The 20,395-nt window shown below is 40.2% G+C and overlaps 1 protein-coding gene across 2 annotated transcripts in view; it reads left to right on the plus strand.

The window, feature by feature from the left end:
• WNT7B (Wnt family member 7B) overlaps positions 1 to 20,395 on the plus strand; it is a 90,805-nt gene that overhangs the window by 59,917 nt on the left and 10,493 nt on the right. For both annotated transcript variants that reach the window (XM_075112474.1, XM_075112464.1), the window contains exon 3: positions 15,782 to 16,053. In XM_075112474.1, the coding sequence (XP_074968575.1) occupies positions 15,782 to 16,053 (272 nt within the window). The remainder of the gene's footprint in view (positions 1 to 15,781; positions 16,054 to 20,395) is intronic.

Here is a 20,395-nt window from a genome sequence, read left to right on the forward strand (position 1 = left end):
TCCTAGTTGACTGTCCTGGGAGCTTAAACTCCCTAATTAGGTATCACGCGAGTTAATATCTAATTTTGGTTTGTTGTGCAATTTTTCATCCTCTCCATGGATGTTTCTCAGGGGAGCATGTGGTCCTCTAACAGACCTACTTGCCCCACATGGCAGACATGAAAACATGACCTTCATTTGAAGTCTTAGCTATTTTTGGGACTCGTTCACCAGTAGTACCTGCAAAAGTTGTCTTAGCTGATGACTTTCAGACAGATACTGGGGAAAAAAAAAAAACTGTAACCACAGACATAACTCCACCACTGCTATTTGGAAATTTAAGAACAAGTGGGAGTCCAAAATTACCACCAGATGGTGCACCTATTTAGCAAGTGACAGAGACATGTTCCACAAGAAAGGGTAGCCACAGCCTCCAGCAGCCCATCAAGTTGCTTCCCCTGCTGTTTATTCTCAGCTGTGATATAAATTGAATGTGTTTGAAACATGGACCTGCTGGTCATACTATTCTGTTACATTTAATATGGAGTATGTTTTCAATCTCTCTGATGGAAGCCTTTCAACTGCTTGGCTAGGGACATGAGGAAGTGGGAAAGAGCGTAGCAGATCCATGAATGCATGTAAAGGGAGAAGGAAAGAAAAAGAGATGGGCCGGGAGCAGGAAAAAACAGTAATGGTGAATGGCAAAGAGCAGGTTCCAAAATCAAAGGTGGTCAGTGCAGAGCATCTGTGCATTGCTGTTTCATTAAGTTGGGTGAGTTCTGGCTATTAATGGTGAGTAGCTGTAAGAAGGTTGAGGTCAGGGCATTTCTGAAGGATAGTTTTGATGTATAAGTCAGTATTTTGGAAAACTGCCAGTGCCAGTATCCCAGGCAAAAACACACGGGATATTTTATTAACTGCATAGCAAAGGTGGTGAACTTTCCTAAACTGTGAAGTGGTTTTTATTCTCTAACGGCTTCTCATTCCTAAGCACTTGTGGTACTCCATACTCAGATAAAGATTAGCACAAGTTGATAAGCATATATTTTCTGCCATACTTCTTAAAATGTCACAAGACCATGAAATTCTTTCAACTAGATTTGCTGTAAATCAACACATTATCATATGTAGGACATGAGTAGGTCTCTTTTTCCATTTTCACAAGTAGGTCTCTTTTCCCATTCTACTATACTTCTTGCTTTAAAGAAAATTCTGAAGTAATATGTACATTCCTGGCAAGCCTCCATGAAAATTACAAAATTGATGCAGAAGAAAATATTGTGAGTCTCTCATTCTTTTGCTTAGATGTGTCTTTAATGCTTTCTATTGTTTTGGTGTGTTTTCAAGATGCCATCAATAGAATCTAATATATCGCTAGGAAATCATTAATTAATTAAGAAGGTTATTCTTTTTAATTAAAACTTGACCAGTAAAGAAATGTCTGAACTGAAAATTTCCTTTGAGCAAAGAGTGAAAACATCTGCATACTCTTTAAGCCGAAAAGTACTAATTCTGAACGGATAAAATAATTTTTCATTCTTTGTCCAAGCTGAGAGGAAGGCGTCACCTCAAGAAGCTCAATACAATTCTCTTCCTATCATTTTTCACATACCCTGTGGCTCCTAGTTCAATGTCAGAACTATCATTTTATGGTTAAAGCATGGACCAGGAGAAAATGGACTTGGATTCTGTTCCCAGCTGTGCCATATACTTTTCTTGTGACCTTGGGCAAGTCACTTCATACCTCACTGTCTGGAGACTAAAGATGACTGATTTCAGTGGGGAATTGAAAGGCTTAATTAATGTGGACTAACCTCCACTTAACCATTTGTGAAGCACTCTGGGATCCTCAAAGAAAAAGGGTTGCTTTTCAAGTCTTCTTATCCAAACAGGACGCAAAGGACAGAAATGTCATGGAGGGATTTGGTCATCTAGAAAGTAAATCCAGGACTGAAAAAAGAAAGACCATACTGAAAAATCTCAATAGAAAAGACCGGGTAAGATTATTAGCTGAGTTTGCATAAGAAGGAAGTTTGGAAACTTTAGGTAGTTGATCAACCATGTTTCTTTACTACAGACACTGTAGTATTAACTACAGTATACACAGAAGCTCTAAGCAGGAGAGTTAGCTGGGATTTCCCTGCCCTCTTACACAACCAAAGTTTCTGTAGTGCCACTTTCTTGTTTGTCTTCAGGGATTAGTGGCAATATTCCACATACTACTGGCATAATGAGGCATAAGCTTCACTCAGAGAAGGCAAGACATAGATTTTTAAAAGACCCTGGACTACTGTGCTACTAGGATGGGCATGGGAAGTTTGAAAGGCAGCAGGCTACCCTCAAATCTGAGTGGCAGTAGGATTACTGATGGGTTTTTGCACAGCATGGAGTATTTCTGCGAATACTGTGTCCTGCTCAAAGTTAAATTCAAAGTGTCTGCATGGAATATCTCATATAGCAGCATGTGCATGCTGTCAGTTTGTGTTAGCCAGAGGAACATGACATCATGTGATAGACAAAACCATTATTTGTTACCATATAGCCTAATCCAAGACTTTTCACGTGAAACATTTGTTTTGTTTTGGTTTTAAGACATTTGCCTTTCTAACTGGTCTGTTTTAATTAGAGCTCAACCTGAACCACAAACGATAGATTTGAACTTTCCCAGAGTTCAGTGGTGTTCAGATCTGGCTTTTGGTTTGGCCCATCACAAAGACAGGGGTCAGCTTCAAAGTTCAGATCTGGAAATGGGCTGCTACAAAGTGGGAGGCTGAAAAGATTATTTAATGAGACCCATATCTCATTTTAATGGTGGATTTGCAGTAGAGACACTTGCTAGCATTTTTAAAAATAATTCTGTGTAAGCGGCATCTCAAAGACTGGTGTTAATACAAATTTATCTATTTAAATACTCTTGTATTTATACTGCTGAAAGCGACTTGTCCCTCATTTCCTGGTCACAAAGCCTGGATCCTGGTCTGAAGTTGGAGTACCTTATAAACCTACAGATTTTGCTTCTGATCTTTGTTTAAAACTCATCCCTTGGTCCTAGGGTATCACACTTAAAAACAATGGAAGCTCTTTGTGGGGTAGAAATTTGATCTTTTTATCCTCCTAACATTTTTTTTTCAGCTGAAAGGGCAGCTAACTCACAGGGCCAGCATCTGCCCATTTGTCAAACTCTTGAAAGTGTGGATCAGCACCTGAGGGTGAGGTTGCTCCATATCTGGCAAAACACAAGCTTAGCACAACACAAATAATAAATAACAACCACTAATCTACTAGATAAGATAACCCGACTGGTGGGGTTAGCTGGACAGGTTCAGATTAAACACTGATTCAGTAACTTTCCTGAGTCCTGAGAAGATTCATATGATTCTCCCTTGTTTATGTGAATCTTGTCACTTGCAACTCCTGTCAGGACCAGAAATTCCAGAGCTGAAAAAAAAAAAAGACTTTGTTCTTGTGATGCTTCCACACTCATTTTGCAAACCAGAGAGGTTTGGACCAGAATCTAAACTTTGTGTATTTATCCAAAACCCTCTGAGCTCTTTACTCTTTTAAATCTCTTTCATATGTGCGATTTGTGCCGTGTCTTGTTCACTGGGGTTACAAACTTGACTACCAGGCAAAGACCCTTTAAACACCAAGAAGCATAGACATGGTTACTTGAACTAGCTCTCCTCCCAGAAAGATTGTGAGGCAAGTCAAACGTATCAGAGGTGTGAATGCAGCCACATAAGCAGTGTAAGAGCATTTGGAAAATATTTAAGCAAATTTGAAAGCAACTTTCAACCCAACCCTTTCACCAGGAGTTTCTCATTTGCTTTCCACACAATCTGAACTCTGACAGGGGACGCCAGTGACTTATGGGGTTACTGCCCAGCTGTTTGCCCTATGCCTGGAAGATGTGATGTCTGCAGCAGAATTAGCAGAGCATAATGCAGGCTCATACTGACAATCTGCAAACACAGCCTGTCCACTGCAGCTGCCAAGGAAGGGCTGGTTTCGGCTGGACTGTAAGCTAAAGCCTATGAGGCATGGTCCTTCTGCTACCACGGGAGATACCAAGGGAGTGGTAGCACTCTAAACAGCCACACTGAGACTCACCACAGCTCACCTGTACTTTGCCAAGAACGCACCAAGAGAAACACGTTAAAGCCCACACACCAGCAATAGTGCTCACGTTGTAGATTTGCTTGCGAAATTTGACATATTGAGCTGGTCGTCTAAGGTGTCCTGCCAGGCATCAGAAACCATGCCAGGAATTTATGTGAGCAACAGATTTGTAGGACAACCTTAATAAACAGTATGCAGAATTATCCTCCAGGAGACAATCCAACAGCAATTCCCAGCAAATTCAACAAGAACCTCTCTGCTATGTCCCTGAGCAGAATTTTACAGAAAAAGGCAACATTCTGGTACACTATTTGATACAAATTATTTTTCCTTTTTTGGCAAGCATAGGAAATAGTCCTTTGTCAATATGTGTACTGTTCTGAAGAATATCTTGAGGCCACCTTGAAAAGCAGAGTTGCTCGACAAGATGCAAGCGTAACAATTTCTGGAAAGTGCTATCACACAGGACACAGGAGCTGTTTCTCCATGACCAGTAGTCTGAAACATTTTTCAGAGTCCCCAGCCTGGCTGTCATTGTTTCTGAGGTTGCGTAGTACTTCCTCCATATTCATTGCTATTACCACAAAAGGACACGTATCTACATGTATCTACAGGTATTTCTAGATGTCATTATTTCACAGTTTTTTGACATAATACTCCTCTTGTATTGCTGATGCAGTGAAAGATACAGTGTGATGGACAGTTATGCCATTTTATGACATTTCTCTGGATTTAGATTGGAAATCTGGCAAATACTTTAAATATTTAGTTATTAGATCCTGCATAGACGAAGTAAGATGCCTAGTGTATGCGATTCAGTTTAAAAGAAGATACTGCTGCTCTTCATAAACCTTACTTTACAAATGCCATAACTATGTAGAATTAGTACTTTATTTTATATAAAAACATCCTAATTCTGTACTTGATAGAATCAAGTTAAATGATACTCTGAAAAAAACTAGAAAAATACACTAGAAGAAATTATACTGTGTTCAGTAGAATATCCTAATCTGTGAAACGAACAAAATAATCATCTGGCTTTTAATGCAATGACATCTTTTTTCCCCAGTCGGAATATAAAACACAATAATGGACTGATAGTGGAATATTTTAAGGGTGGGATCTCCTTTTCTAAAACTACCGTATACCCTCAGCAATTACACTTAGATGACTGCTGCCAGCAGAGTTGGAAAGGCTCGCTGTGCAGGGAAATCTGGCTTAACTCCCTGATGGGCTAAGTTTAGACTCTGTCCCTTTCTTTGCACTTTCTACTCCCAGTTTTGGGGCTTCCCCCTGCAGCTTGATAGCTTCTGGAAGTCTTGGTGTCTAACTCAGTGCTAGGTAAGGCTGGATTCCTATCCTGGCCACATGGAAAATACTAGGTGGCAGAACATCTAAAAGACAGGCTTTAGAGCCAGCAACCCTTTGCAGATTTAGCTCTAGGTGTCTAGCTCTTGCCCTGTAGATGTAATTAATTTTGTATACTGTAAACATTGGCATCTCATCTGAAAACAGTACCTCATATCTGCAAAGTGTCTTGGGCTAGGCTTGTTTCCTTCTGCTCTTGCTTTCTACGTGTTTCCAAAAGGGGTTTCTAGATTAATACCTATATATATCTCTCAAACAATTTTGTTGGTTAACATGGAACTATAAGATGTGAGTACGAGCAAAAAGTCTATGTTGACACATGGGGAAGCCAGATATTAAGATCCTGCTTAAAGTTGCACATGTCTTACCAGTAGTCCAGAATTGCCATCAACTCCAAATGGGGACATGAAAACATTTAGCATCTCTCTGAAACGGAAGAAAATGCAACCTCAGCAAAACCTCTGGCAAGACACTTAAATTAGTTATTTTTTTCAAAGTAAAAGTAAAGAAAGGATGTGGATCTAATGCTATGCAAGTATGGCATGTGAGGAAGTGTGAGTACAGCATGTTAGGAGCGGGCTTTAAGTGCCATGTACTTCTCTTGCATTGCTGGCAGGCATGGCGATGCTGTGTATCACTGTGCCCCTTTACGACTCCGGCAGTAGATGACTAATTCAATGCCGTGCTAGAATGGTATGTGGAAGAGCAGAGCAGAGGAGTCTCAGTTCCAGGAGCTGCTGCGTTTTTCTTGGAGCTCTCCTGTCCCACCATGCAACTGCACGGATATCCTCCCTGAAAATACAGTTGAATTTGTGTTTCAGTTGTCAGCTGAGAAGTCTACAGCTAAATTCCTCTGTGGCCTCCCCACAAAGAGAATCGAACAAGAGGACAGCTTGTTCTGTTCTGGGTCCTCTGCTGTATGGATATATGCCTTAACTTCTTTGTGCCCATGTGAAAGAGAGGTAATAGTATCTCCCTTCTGTTGCCCTCTCCAGCTGAAAGACACAGCTTCTTAAGGCAAGGACTACCCCTTGCATAAACAGATTTGTGTCTGACACCAATTTCAGCTGGGTATCACTGAGGGTATCTGTAATTCAATAATCATGGCAAAGTGGTACTGGCCCACCAGTTAGGCTCTGCACAATATATTGAGGTAACATTAATGATTTAACTAAACTGTCTCAAGAAATTCTGAAGCAAGAGCTGAAATTTCATCTGCTATGTACACAGACATTTGCACCCTCAGCCACTCTGGCATGCCCAGGTATAGGAGCTTAGTGCTTAAAACTGCCCATAACTCAGTGAACCCTTTAAAAGGTGTTATTATTTAACATGTTTCTACAGCAAAGCACAGGTACGCACAGTGATTTACAAAAGAAAACAGACATGACCACAGCTCTCAGGGATTTGATATCAGGTTAGAAGTGACATAAGATAATAGAGGAAAAGATGACTTCATGCAAATGGCAGTGCAGATTTATTTTTAAAGAAATGTTCTTCAACACAGTATATTTATGTCAGGCCACTGAAATGATTGAAATGAGTTAATTAAAATACTGACCCAGCAGAGAGTCCACTGAGAAGGTCTGATTCTGCAAGGCAATGACTTCTTAATATTCATGGGCATGGCAGTAGGGATGACAGAGTATTTGTGAAATTGAGACCATAGCAACATCAAATGTAATCACAGAATCATAGAATAATCTAGGTTGAAAGGATCTTCTACTGACGGTCAAGGAGAATAACCATTCCAAACTGATTCACTCACTACAGGCTCAAGTCTATAAAATTCACATACGTGAAAATCTCAGCGATTTGATTTGGTAGCAACCTAGCCTGTTGTTGCATCCTCCTAAATTGAAGCATGAAGTTGACTTGAAAACAAATTCATTTAAAAAATGTGGTAGTACTGTCCTCCATTTCCCTGACAGGTTCAGAGTGGAGGTTTACTTTTTGTTGGTTTTTTTTGTTTGTTTGGGTTTTAAAATTTGTTTTTTTAAATGATGTGGCAAGCACGTTTTTTATTTCTTAAATCAGAGTGGACAATATTTCCCTTGCTAAGCACCACACAGATCTCTCAGAGACCTTTAACAGGCCATATTGCAGTGCAACAGCACTATCAAGAGCAAACCTTAAAAAGAAAAAATATTACGTGCCCACATACTGTAGCTTCCCTTCCCTTCTTCTTAATTATTGTTTTGATTTCTCCCTGTGAAATGCCCTTAAAAAAGGGACCATAATGCATAGGCAAATCCTTCACATAAAGACTGTTACGATGAATACATTGAAGTGACTGAATTATTATAACAACACCTGGTTCCTCACAGACCCATTTAGTATTAGGATTTCAGCATACTTTAGGACCCAGTTTCTCTGAGATGCCTTCAGGAGTCCATGCTTTTTGACAAGGGGTGCAAAGAACTTTTAAAACCCAGTACACTGCACGACGTCTCCAGCTGAGCTTTCACATATTACGATGTATCAAACCACTAGTCATCACTGAAAAGAAAAAGCACCAAACATTCAGCAGGGAATCATTAAGTCCCACAATGGGACGTCAGTAGGTCCAGAGGAGAACACAGGCAGGAGACGATCTCTCTGCTCCAGCTATTGCTTCCCACATACTACTGTGACAGTATTAGCAGCAGCATTGTGAAAACACAGCCGGCTGTGACACTGCACAGGCTTTTCTCAATGGTACAGTGTATCTGGGAACTACCCCCCCCATGCTTTGTGCACTGTGTATTTCTCAAGCCACGCTCTTGTGCATTCTTTAAATGAGTGCTTAGCACCATGTTCTGATTAAACCTTGACAAAAAAAGCAGTGGTGTTTTTGGATCTAAACTTAACTTCCCCATTTTCTGTAAGAATGAGATACAGGTTGTTTGTTAGGGCCGAGTTAGTAAAAAATATTTGTTACAACAAATATAGTTTTACAGAGGAGAGCCCAAAAACTTCATATTTCTCTGGGCACTTCTAAACATCCTTTCAAAGACAGCTAACTTACTATCCTCACAGGAGCTGTCCCAGAAAACTCCACCAAGGGACATGCTGCCAAAAGACAGTCAAAAACACAACAGGATTATGTTCACTTTGGAACAGAAATGCTGACTATTGTTTACGGTTGCCAGGAGTTAACTGAATATGTTTAGGGGGTAAATTAAATAAAAAATCCGTGTAAATTGTTGGAAGCCTCATTACAGAAACCACTGTAGAAAGTACCACCAGGTCTTTAGAAAATAACCATGAAATACGAAAAATGCTTGAAAAAAATGTGAAAAGCTGAGGCATAGTAAATAGCTCTTTTTAGTAGACATGCTTCCAAAAGTATATAAATAGTGACAGCAAGGAGCTGCAAAAAGGGAAGTGTGAAATATATCTGGATCATGTGCAGCCCATTCTAAAAAGAAAATTTGACACACCCACATAGGCAACAGAAAACAATCCAGCCGACAGAGTGATTCTAGACTGATGGCCAAAATTCTGGCACCTCCAACCATAAAAAATTAGTGGGAGTCTAGAGACGAGAAATGCTGAATAAGAGAAGAATCTGTAAATAAACCATTATGTCATAGCACTACACATTCTCAGCTTTGAAATCTGCAATGTTCTCTGCCCCAGCCACTTATAATTGGAAATAAAAATAATGAGCAGTCTAGGAGGAAGCTACTGAAATCATGTGCAGCTCCTGCTCGAGCTCATTCAGTCAGTACTTTGTCAGTGAGTGAAAGATGAAGAAAAAAAGCTGGTCCACCACTCAGTGGAGTGTACCCCCGAGGAGAGTGTGAACCAAGGATAATGTCAAGAAGGCTAAGCACTTCTTGCATCAGTTTTCATTAAAAAGGTCAATGGTGAGCAGATGGTTATAGAACTAATATCACTGATGGAGGAATACCATCTTAGCATTAGAGAGAAGGAAGTATTTGTCTAGGTCGAGTGCTTTCCAGTTAGCTGTCCCTCATCTCAGAACATTTAATGATGCCATTTTAGAGCCATTAGTCCTGACAGCCATTAGTGCTGAAAAGTTGTGGAGAACTCTAATTAAGAAGAATTGAAAAGACAAATGTCTAAAAGAAAAAAAAAAAAGGAATTATAGGCCCAATCAGCTTAACTCCAGTAAATGAAAAAATATGGGAACAAAACCTCATTTGTAAGCTCATAACTGAGAACAAGGAGATGAGTAACAGTCAACAAGGATCTGTCAAGAACAAATCATGTTAAAGCAACCTAATTTCCTTCTTTTACCACCCAGGGCCTCAGAGGCTGAGAAGAAGTAGTTTATACCATATATCTCAGACTTAAATGAAGCTTTTGACACTGCTTTATATCTTATGACACTTTCTCATAAGAAAACTAAAGAAAGGCTAACCAAATGGGTACTACTATCTGGAAATTGTACTTGCAGGGTAGTTATCAAAATGGAAGGATGTACTAACTGGGTTTCCTTTGTGATCTGTGCTGGATCTGGTACCAGTCAGTACTGTACTCTTGACTTGACCAAGGGAATAAGCTGTGCACATTGAATTTATAAGTGATATCAGGCTGGGAGGGGCTGCAAGGAAGCTGGAGGATGTTTGGGTCAAAATTGAAAATGATGATGGAGTGGTGGTCTGGAAAAGAACGAAAAAAGTAAAAAGGAAAAAAAGAAAAAAGAAAAAAGAAAAAAGAAAAAGAAAGAGGAGGCAAATTAGAAAGACAAATACATGGGGATCTATACGTGGGAATAATTAGCTGCACAAATGCAAGATGGGAAACATCTGGTGTGATAGCAGCTGCACAGAAGACGACTGCAAACTGAGTAAGAGTCAAAAATGTCCTGCTGCTGTGAAAACACTATGCTGGCATGAATAAACAGGAGTGTAGCATGTGAGACATATGAAGTGCTCCTTCTGCTCTAGCCCCAAGCAGACAAAGCCTCAGCTGGAGCTCCCTGCCGCATCTCCAGCACCACACCACAACGCACAGGCCAGCCTACTGGGAGAGCCTGGGGAGAGCAGGGGGAATGATCAGAGCTCCTGAAACTGCTCTGCAAGGACTGACGATAGAACACATGTAGAAAGGGGTAGCATTCTTTAAATATTTAAAGGCTGCTGCTAGAAGAAGGGAGCAATTGGTTCTTAGCTTCTGTAGAGAAAGAAGCAGTGGGTTTGCATGCAGTAAGACAGTTTCAGGTTAATATTAGTAAACTATGTACAAGTAGGGGTCCCGAGTCACTGGAATAGACTGTGGAATCCCCAACACTGAAGATCTTTAGAAACAGGATAAATAAAAAGCTGTCATGAAGGATACCTGTGTTATTTGCCTACATTAGGGTTGAGGGATGGTCTAGAGACTCTCCCGCGGTTTCTGCCAGCCTTGCTTTTCTATGGTGCTTTTTCTGCTTGTATAAAGTGATTTCGGTAGTCTGTAGTTCTGACATGCAGCATCAGGTATAGTAAATTAGAGGGACAGAGAAATTAAACCAATCCCTGCTTTTAGACTACAAACGAAGAAGACCAAAATTAATTACACTGAAAATGCAAACAGAGAAAGGATCTGCTCCAGACAGTGAGAAAAACTCACTGACTTGTACTGACCTTGGATCGAACCCAAAGAGAAGAGCCTGTACTATTTGCCTTCAGAACTCCTAATAAGTGCATTGAGTAAAATACACCATTACAAAGGAACTAAACTTGTCTGTAAAAGTCTTCATCCAACCCTATTTAGGGTGCTGTTGTCTGAATTTTAGTTTACTCATAGAGATGTATCTATTTTCTTTTGCCCATAAAAAATACTTCAATGTGTCTTCCGCTTTCACTTACAAAAGAAGGCTTGTTGAAAAGGATAGGTTTGGCAAAAAAAAAAAAAAAAAAATCAAACTTCTGCTGTGGTTCATTTCTTCTCCCCACTGACCTATACTGCATTGTGTCATATAATCAGTCTGGTGTCTTGTGTAAGTACGAGGAATTTGTTTTGTTTAACAGCAGCGTGTAGTATTTTTTTTAATCATTGTTGATCCAAGATTTAGCAAATTACTGGCTAAACAGTGTATATTCTACAGTTTGATATTTCAAGTTAAATTACAGTTGTAACAGCTGACATTCAGTGGCAGTCTTATTCATCTAGCTGCTGACATAAGACATTTCAGAATGTTGTGTGGAATAACAATATTCTCATATAGTTACTCAGAAAAATAGACGCCTTGCTTATAACTATGAAACAGTTAAATCTTTAACCCTGTACTCACAGCTGCATGATCAAAATATGTATTTAGCATAAGTGATTCTCAGCTGATTGTGGTTACATGTTGACAACACGCTGCTGAATATGTGCATGTTAGCATGTAGTAAACTATAGCAATTATGGAACTTGTAATAATTTCTACATCAGACCATACTAAGTTTAGTGCTCAGTTAGCAGTCTAAAACTTACTCAGAGATGACATCTAAATTATGGTAAAGTATAGGCTGCTCCACGACGCCAACAACAGGCTCCTCTCACCCTACCTGCCAGAAATCACTCATTTTAGGAAGCAGTGATCCAATATCTGTCTGCCTGAGCAGCAGCTGCCTGCATTACTGGGTATTAGAGCAGTTTTAAAATACAGCCCTCAGTCAGAGTGCAAATGAATTCAGGCAAATGGCAGCAACTCAGGCCAGCAGACCACAGGCAAGACTTATTTCATGGCCTGGCACGTTGCAAGAAGTGACCTTCAGCACCTTCACCAAAGACAAAAGGCTTCATTTCAATTAGTACTGGCAGTGGTCTCCTATCGGAGTTATTAGATCAGACAGTTATCAGATCAGACGGTTATGAGATCAGACAGAGTAACATTCACGTTACTCATGAAAACATTCATTCTACTTTTTGGGAATTAAATCAGAACGGTCGTCTTTGACACCAAAGCAGGCATTTCTAAAAGGGAAGTGGATGAATCCAGGGGTGGCACAAAAAAGTGTCTTTTCCACCAAAATAAAATCTCAACAAAATTATTCTGGTGTACATGACAGAAAACATTAAAAAGTCAAACAAGGTTTTTTCTTCTGAGACATAGATAGTGAGCATATATAGGGCCAAATAACTAGGTGACAAGGATAGTCACTGGAAAACAAAAATCAAGCTTCAAAGTTGGGTCAAATCCCAGATCTGCTGTTTATAATCTTTCTCCATTTATGAACATTTCTGGAAAGACTTGCCTCTGTTTCGCTGCAGAACAAGAATATTTTTGAAATCTCAGAAAATTCTGTAAAATGAGATTATTGTTCTCCCTTCAGGTATCACAGCAATCATTACTTAAAAACTTCTAGCTGCCTAACAAAGACTTGCTTAGAACTGATTCCAAGTGATGACATGCTAATGGAAAGCTTTGTGTACAGCAGACACATTATTTGAGCATAGAGGTTCCCCTCCCTCCTCCATCAGCATTTTCTGATAGACTGTACTGATCCTAGGACTTTAGAGAACTGCTGAGGTAATGCTTACACTGAAGTTCAAGACAAGTTTTGGAATATCCTCTAGTTAAAAAAACCTAAAACCAAAAAACCTTAATTCTTAGCAGGACAAACTAACTTGCAAAAGGAACCTGATTTTTCAAGCCAGATCTTATTTCTGAGCCCTTTGTATATTAGAGGTGCATTGAAACAGAAGAGCAATCTCTTCAGAGAGTCAATATAGTTTCCATTTAGCATTACCCCATGACTTGAGATGATTCCATCACTGCTATAGCTCTTGAGTGGGTAAAGGAAAGATATTTTCCTCTGTTCCTGAAGGTAATCAGGGCTATAATGGGAATGAGGGGGAGCGAAAGGCAGATAAAGACAGGATTTTCTTTAGTTTTACAAAACTGACCAAAGGAAGCACTGTGTGAAAACTCACGGACAGGTACCAGACCCAGTGGCCATGATAAAATGGCTTATCTTATTCCCTGGATACATGTGGAATACATTGAGCTTAAGCATAAAATGTAAGCAACCCCTCTCTGGTTAATCTGTGAGTAAATCTACTGAACTGTAGCTCACAGCTGCTATGTTCCCTGTTAGGAATATGTTTCTGCTTGTTTATAAGCATTTTTACATGTGTTTCGAAGGTGTTTGAACTGAAAAAGTTTCCTGGGTCTGATTTTGTACTCTCATTTACTCTCATCCTGAAGAGGAAGGAAAACGTGTCTAGAAATGTAGTTTCTATTATATCTCATATTCCAATCTTTCAATTTATAGATTAAGAAGGGATTGTTTTGAAAGATGAAGAAAGAAATTGTGTAAGTCAACAGGATATCTTTTAAAACATGGGTCTCAACTTTGACTTCAGCTGGGGGGTGAAGAAGAGAGGAATGAGTATCGATATGTGTTTTTAGAGAACACACTAAAAACTAGAACAGAGGTTCCCAAACTTTTTTGGATTTCTATCAACCCTCAGAATTTTTGCGGACCACCAGGCATCATTATCATCAAACTTTTAATTGAAAACACTATTAAAAACAGTGTTTAATATGGCTCTGTGGATTAGCTGCAAACCCTTTACCATGGCCTCCTGGACCACCAGTGTTCTGCAGACCACGGTTTGGGAACCACTGAACCAGACTACACACATCGTACACCCCAAAAAAACACTTCTGTGTCTGAAAGCAAAGTCAGTCCTTCTATTGCGTGATGTACTCAATACACAAGTCAGGTTAACCTTCTTGGTACTTGAAGAACACAGCACGCTTTTATTTTCCTCTTACCTTAAGCTTCTCTTTTATTGCTTCGGAGAAACAAGTAAATGGTGCCAAAAGCCAGTTTATGATTGTTTCCTGTAGGATCTTTCTTATATCTGGCAGCAGTGTAACCTTTCAGGAAACTGTCTATGAAAATAAGAAATATAAAACATAAAAGCCCCCACACCATGCACTGGTCATTCCGGAACAGTTGATATCTGTGAATCCTAAAATAAAAAATTAAAAATAGCTTCTAAGCTTTTTGGGCTTTTTTTCTCCTCCGGAAAATGTGTTCTTTTTTCTCCTTCCCAAACCCATTAATGATGTTAAAGCTCTGTGTGCGGTCATTAAAGCATTTCAGCAAATTTCTGCAAATTCTTTACAGTTATTCCTTGGCTGTAGTATTACAAGATCATCTGTTTATCACCAGATAAACACATAGAGGGAAATGGTGATATCACTGAGAAGGGAACTTGTCAGGAAACCTTATAATATGAAGAGCAAACCACCAAGGGCCGTGATCCAGCCCTTACATTAAGTCAGTGACAGAGTGCAGTCTCATGTGAGAGCAGGAATGGGCTGTAGCACCCCTTTCAGTCATTCTGCCTCTGCATCCCCTTGCTTGTGTGCATCCCACAGGCACCATGGCCAACCAGTGTCTAGTAAAGAAAGGGGGTTTATTTGCCACTCTTCATATACTCCATATCAACAGCTCTAACATGGAACTGGGAAAGAGGAACCTTGGCAACTACTGGCATCATAGGAAAAAAAGAACTTTTTTTCTAAAAAGACTTTTTTTTCTAAAAAAGACTGTGCTTCTATGATAGTATCTCACTTGTTTTGGAGAGGCGATAATGCTGCCACAGCACTTCCATGCCCACTGTATGCTCAGTAGCCAAGGTAAAGCAGAGGTTTGAGTCCAGGTGGGAGTGGAAAAGGGTCATTTCAGCAAAACTAATACACAAGGGAAGTCAGGAAGGGAAAGGGGTAGCCTCTACTTCACCTTGAAAGAAAACAAAACCTACCCAGCTCTTGTCTCTATAGGCCATTTTGCAACACTTTACACTCAGAAACACTGCTGGTCACTACTGGAGCATTTATAAATTAACAAGATTGATAATTAACAATTTCTAAATTAACAAGATTAACAATCTTTCCCATTTGTTTCCTTTTGCACATCTGAAAGGGTCTGGTGCTTCTCACGTTGTCTGAACACTTTTCTTTTTCCATGCAGTGCCAACGTTCAGAGGTAACCATTGTTTTCCAGGGAGCACTGCTGCCAGGGACTTGCTTATTACTCATCTGCTAGAGATAAATTTCAGATTGCAGACCTGACTAGACAGTGTGAAAATGAATTGTGTTGCCTCTTCTCACCATTGTCCAGACTCATTGCCAAATTCCCCTCTGGTGAAGGGGGGTTAGGTGGGACTGTCGTATGGCTGGTCTTACCTGGAGTAATATGCTCCAGTTGAGCCAAGCATTTTAAATATGTAAGTAATCCTGTAAGAACGAGAATTATCCACCAGAAGTAATGCCCTCCTTGCATTCCTGCCTGATACCCTTGCTGTAGATAATATGTGTACTTTCTTTAGTAAGTGCTGCCTTTCTGCCAACACATCAGCTTTTGGCTTGTCTCCACAGGAAGCAGGGAAGCTGCGTTCACCTATGCCATTACTGCTGCCGGGGTTGCGCACGCTGTCACGGCCGCCTGCAGCCAGGGCAACCTCAGCAATTGTGGCTGTGACCGAGAGAAACAGGGCTACTACAACCAGGAGGAGGGATGGAAGTGGGGAGGCTGCTCTGCGGATATCAGATACGGCATTGAGTTCTCCCGGAGGTTTGTTGATGCCCGAGAAATCAAAAAGAATGCACGGAGGCTGATGAACTTGCACAACAATGAGGCTGGAAGAAAGGTATTCCAGAAAGGACGAGGGATGGGGAAACGTGTGTGCTGGAGGACGGGGGGAGGCTGGCTTGGTGGCAGGAGGCACTCCCTGAGAACTTACCCCTCTCTCTCTGCTGTTATCCCACACCCACATCAAGCTACCTGATGGCATCTAATGTTTACATTTTGTTGCTGTTTCTTTTTATTCAGAGTGGGCCATGTATTATAGATGCTGCTCTAAATATTTCTGCTTCCTAAGCCTTCTTTCCAGTCCCACTGATAACAGAGATGACTTTGTTGGAGCTGTTTGGCATAATGATAAACCTTTGCTTTTCATCTCCTTTGCAAATATCTAGCAAGAGATGTCGGGGCTTGTGATAAGACTGGACTGAATTTCTGCACTGCTGAACTCCCACAGACTTGCAGATATTTAGTCCATCCAAAACCAAAACACTTTGACCACAGCTCTAATGAAATACACACTTCATAGCAAATGCATAACTGTCTGTTTCTCACTTGCGGGCTACAAACGGCTGCATAAGTGTCACTTTGGAAGAAGAAAAAGTTTCATGTCTACAACCATGACTATATTGCTTGCAATGGAAACAATAAACATCATGGAGCTACGCTGATCTATGTCCATTGAATAACAATCCTCATAGTGCTCAGATCTTGCCCTTTAAGAAATTTAACAAATCTTTCTGCATTGTACATGCCTACCTCAGGAGAGATTTTACTATACCCTTCAAAGTGTTTTCCCCCAGGTTAAAAAAATGCTGCTTCTACCCTCCAGTGTTGTAGGAGACTCCAATATATGACTCCTCCGCACCTAGCCCCCAAAGTTAGACTGAAATTTCCTCCTCTAAACCAGTGTGTGCTTTCAGTCCTACACCGAGCACTAGATGCTGAGGTGGGCAGAGATGGTTGAATGGGCAGTGACAGAAGCAGTACAATTATGTCACTGCCTGCATTTTGGAGAATGCTTCTTAACACCCAGTCCATGCAACAAAACCTCCTGGGGATTGCAGTTGGTTGTGCGCTGAAACTGAAGGTGGTGTATGGGCAGTTATCCATTGGGATGGAAGTTTTATATAAAATCAGCATGGTGAAAGAGACCAGTTAGGGGGCACGATCTCAAGTGTAGAGACAGGATCAATACTGGATTGATGCTCGATACTGAGGTCTCCAGATGTGGAGGAGACAGCTGACTGAAGAGCCAGACCGAAAAACGTCCTTAGGATGGGCACAGTCTTTTTTTTTCCCCAAACTTGCTCTGTTTAGAGGGTAAGAACACCTCATACTGCTGTACTGCAGCTTGGAAGACTGGCTCCAGGTCTGATCACTTCTCTTAGCCTGGACATTTCACCTTGGCATCATGCATTGCATGTGGATGCAAAATAAGATGGAAGTCACATGCTAAACTTGCAATGGAGCATTTATTGCTGCTAGATGCATTATGATCCCTGCTTAAACAGCCAACCCACTGTGGTGGGCACTGTGCCACCCCCACAGAGATGCTGATGCATGTCCTGTTTTGAACATGTCACAGTCTAGATGTGAAAAAAGGACAAAAGAGCAAAAGCGTATGCATAGATGGAGAATAGTGAAGCCCCTTGCCCAAAGACAGAAGGCGACTCAGTATCTGAGCCAGGCACGGATCCCAGGTCCCCCGGTTGTAAATATAGTCCAGTAACCACTAGACCACATTGCTGATCCTTGTTACGCTAATTATATTTATACTCTTCATCAGAATTTCATAAGCAGGGGGACATAAACCAAAAAAGTGTGTGTTTTTACAGATACTTCTGGTAGTAGCATTCATGCAAATATATTTCTTTTAACACTTCTAAAAACTTAACTTTCTGCAAATGTTCTTGCAAAACCAAATTATAAAGCTTACTTTCACATTTTTGAGACAGGAATAAAAAGGCTTGTAAATACTGACAACATAGGGTTGGGGTTTTTTCCAAGTAAATTTTTTTATAAATAGTATTTTGGAATTTATCCACTTTTTTGTTGTTGGCAATTTTCAGGTGTTATTTGTACCCATATATTTTCATTGTAAGCATTAATGCATCATATCACTTTCAAAAAATAAGGATGACTGAAAGGATTTGGTGCAGCTTTTTCTTTTTGTTTTTAAGTACAATCCATCAAATCCTGAGGAATGCGCTCATATAAAAGATGGTTTGGGGGTCATGCTTAGAAATAATGTTGGTAATAATTCCATACATTCCCATGAAATGAATATGCAAAGTTGTACAGTATATAATACTTAGTGATTTTTGTTCATCTGAGATCATCTGCTATTTGTATAAATTAGACATATTGACTGTGAGACTGAAACTTAAGGTTAGAACAGAACTCTGGAAACGAGAGTATGTTTTCTTTGTTTTCTCGGTTGGACCTTTAAGAAAGCAGCCACAGAGTTTTGTTCAATTTCAACGTAAAATCACAAATCCCTTCTGAGAATCCAGGCAAACTTGAAATCTGACCAACATCCACCTGAAACTGGGCAGTTTTGGGAATCCTGCATAAACCTGGATTGTGAGCCTGAAACAAAATCAGAAACCAGGAAGTTTTGCGTATGTGTGGATGTCACTCTGACATACTCCACACGGTCCTTATTCACACTCAAGTCAGAAATACTGCATTTATGCTTGGACACTTGCTGAATCACAACACTGAACCTCCACCTTACCCCTTTCCCCTTCCAAAATTTCACAATATAACTGGGAAACGCTTATACCTCTCTGAGTAAGACTGTCAGTACTGTCCTGCTGCTCTGCATGAGGCTTCTCTTGAAATTTGCAAACAGTTTGGAGCCAAGCTTCTGGTTCATGACTGCTATTATTAAGAACAAAAGTAAGGTAATTTTTCCCTTGTTATGAATAGGAGTAAGAGGTAAGGAGGAGACCACAGGCAACTCAGAATATTATTTAATTCTTTGTTGTTTCAGAAGTTCTCAAATAACCTTTACAACCTTGGGGCGGGAATGCCAAGACAGTAAAGGAAATACATGCTTTTGTAGCTTCCTACAGAGATTCTGCCAACCATTAAAATATTTCTTAGTTACAGTTCAATCTTATCAAAACTGGTACAGTGAAAAAAAATCCAACAATTTGATTTTATGAACGTCGGTCCATTTCCCAAGGTCTTATATTTCACAGAACTTTCACTATTAAAAAACACCCCACATTTACACCTGTAACTGTAAGGCTCAGAGTTCTTTTTCAGTCCTGGCTTAGTTCATACTGAATTGGCTTTTTAAGTTAGATAAGACCAATAATAATTAGCCAATAAATCTGCTATCTTCATTTTAGTCTTCTCTTTAAATCCCAGAGTCTCCTAATACAGAAACACGAAGAAAAAAGGATGCAAAGAGCTCCGAACCCCACCTATAGTTATTTCCAAATTTCTCTGAAGTCAGTGGAAGGCCCCTGATGACCTCACTAGACCTCTGCCAGGTGCCCAGAAGATCATTGCTAGGATCATTATCCAGGACTCTGACCAGCACTTTTACCCCCAGAGCAATTATTTGGATGCTTTCTTATACAATCACACAGAATTTTTCATGCCCCAGGGCAGGAATTTTGCCCATCCTCAATCTTTTCCAGCACTTGACCCAGATGTGCCTGGGAGTCAGAAGCATTTGTAACTATAGCAGTGACAATAATGTTTTGCTCTCATAGGGATGTTCTCAAAAGGCAGCCTGCTGGTATTTCACTGTTGTTAAAAATAAAGTCCTTAGGAATTTCTCTTTGAGGAAAAACCAGCACGCTATATAAATAATTGCACAAACTTTGCAAACAGATGGGGGGGAAAGTTTTGGGGGCTCTTTGTGACTGGAGCTGAGATGCTCAGCACAACACTCTGACAAAGTACATCCTTGAAAACAGATGATATTTAGGCTTTTCAGGCAATTTCTGATGACTCTGGAAAGAATGCAGCCCCTAATTGCTCTGCATTGCATTTCCAAGATTTTTTTCAGTTAATAGGCAAATTTGTGAGGTTTCTAGCAACTTTGTAATGAACAGCACCAGTGACAAAATAACAAACTTGCCATCAGTGCCATTTGGAAGAAACGAATGCTTAGCAATTCCTGGTGACATGAGGTGCTACTGATGGAAGATTTATGCTTTGCGGCAAAACAGCGCCATGCTGCGTAAAAGAGCGAAGTAGCTAACTTCACCATCAGTTATTAAATGGCCGCTATGATTCAGGATGGAAAGTACAAGTGTGGTAAATGAAAACAAGCCCCCAAAGGAAGACTAGTGTAAGTCTAATTCAAACATTACTGAAAGAATGGCTTGTTGCAAATCTGAATGATTACAGCGAGATCTGTGGGCAAAACTTTGATAGAGTAATGA

Source organism: Phalacrocorax aristotelis, chromosome 1 (assembly GCF_949628215.1).
Source record: "Phalacrocorax aristotelis chromosome 1, bGulAri2.1, whole genome shotgun sequence".
NCBI lineage: Eukaryota > Metazoa > Chordata > Aves > Suliformes > Phalacrocoracidae > Phalacrocorax > Phalacrocorax aristotelis.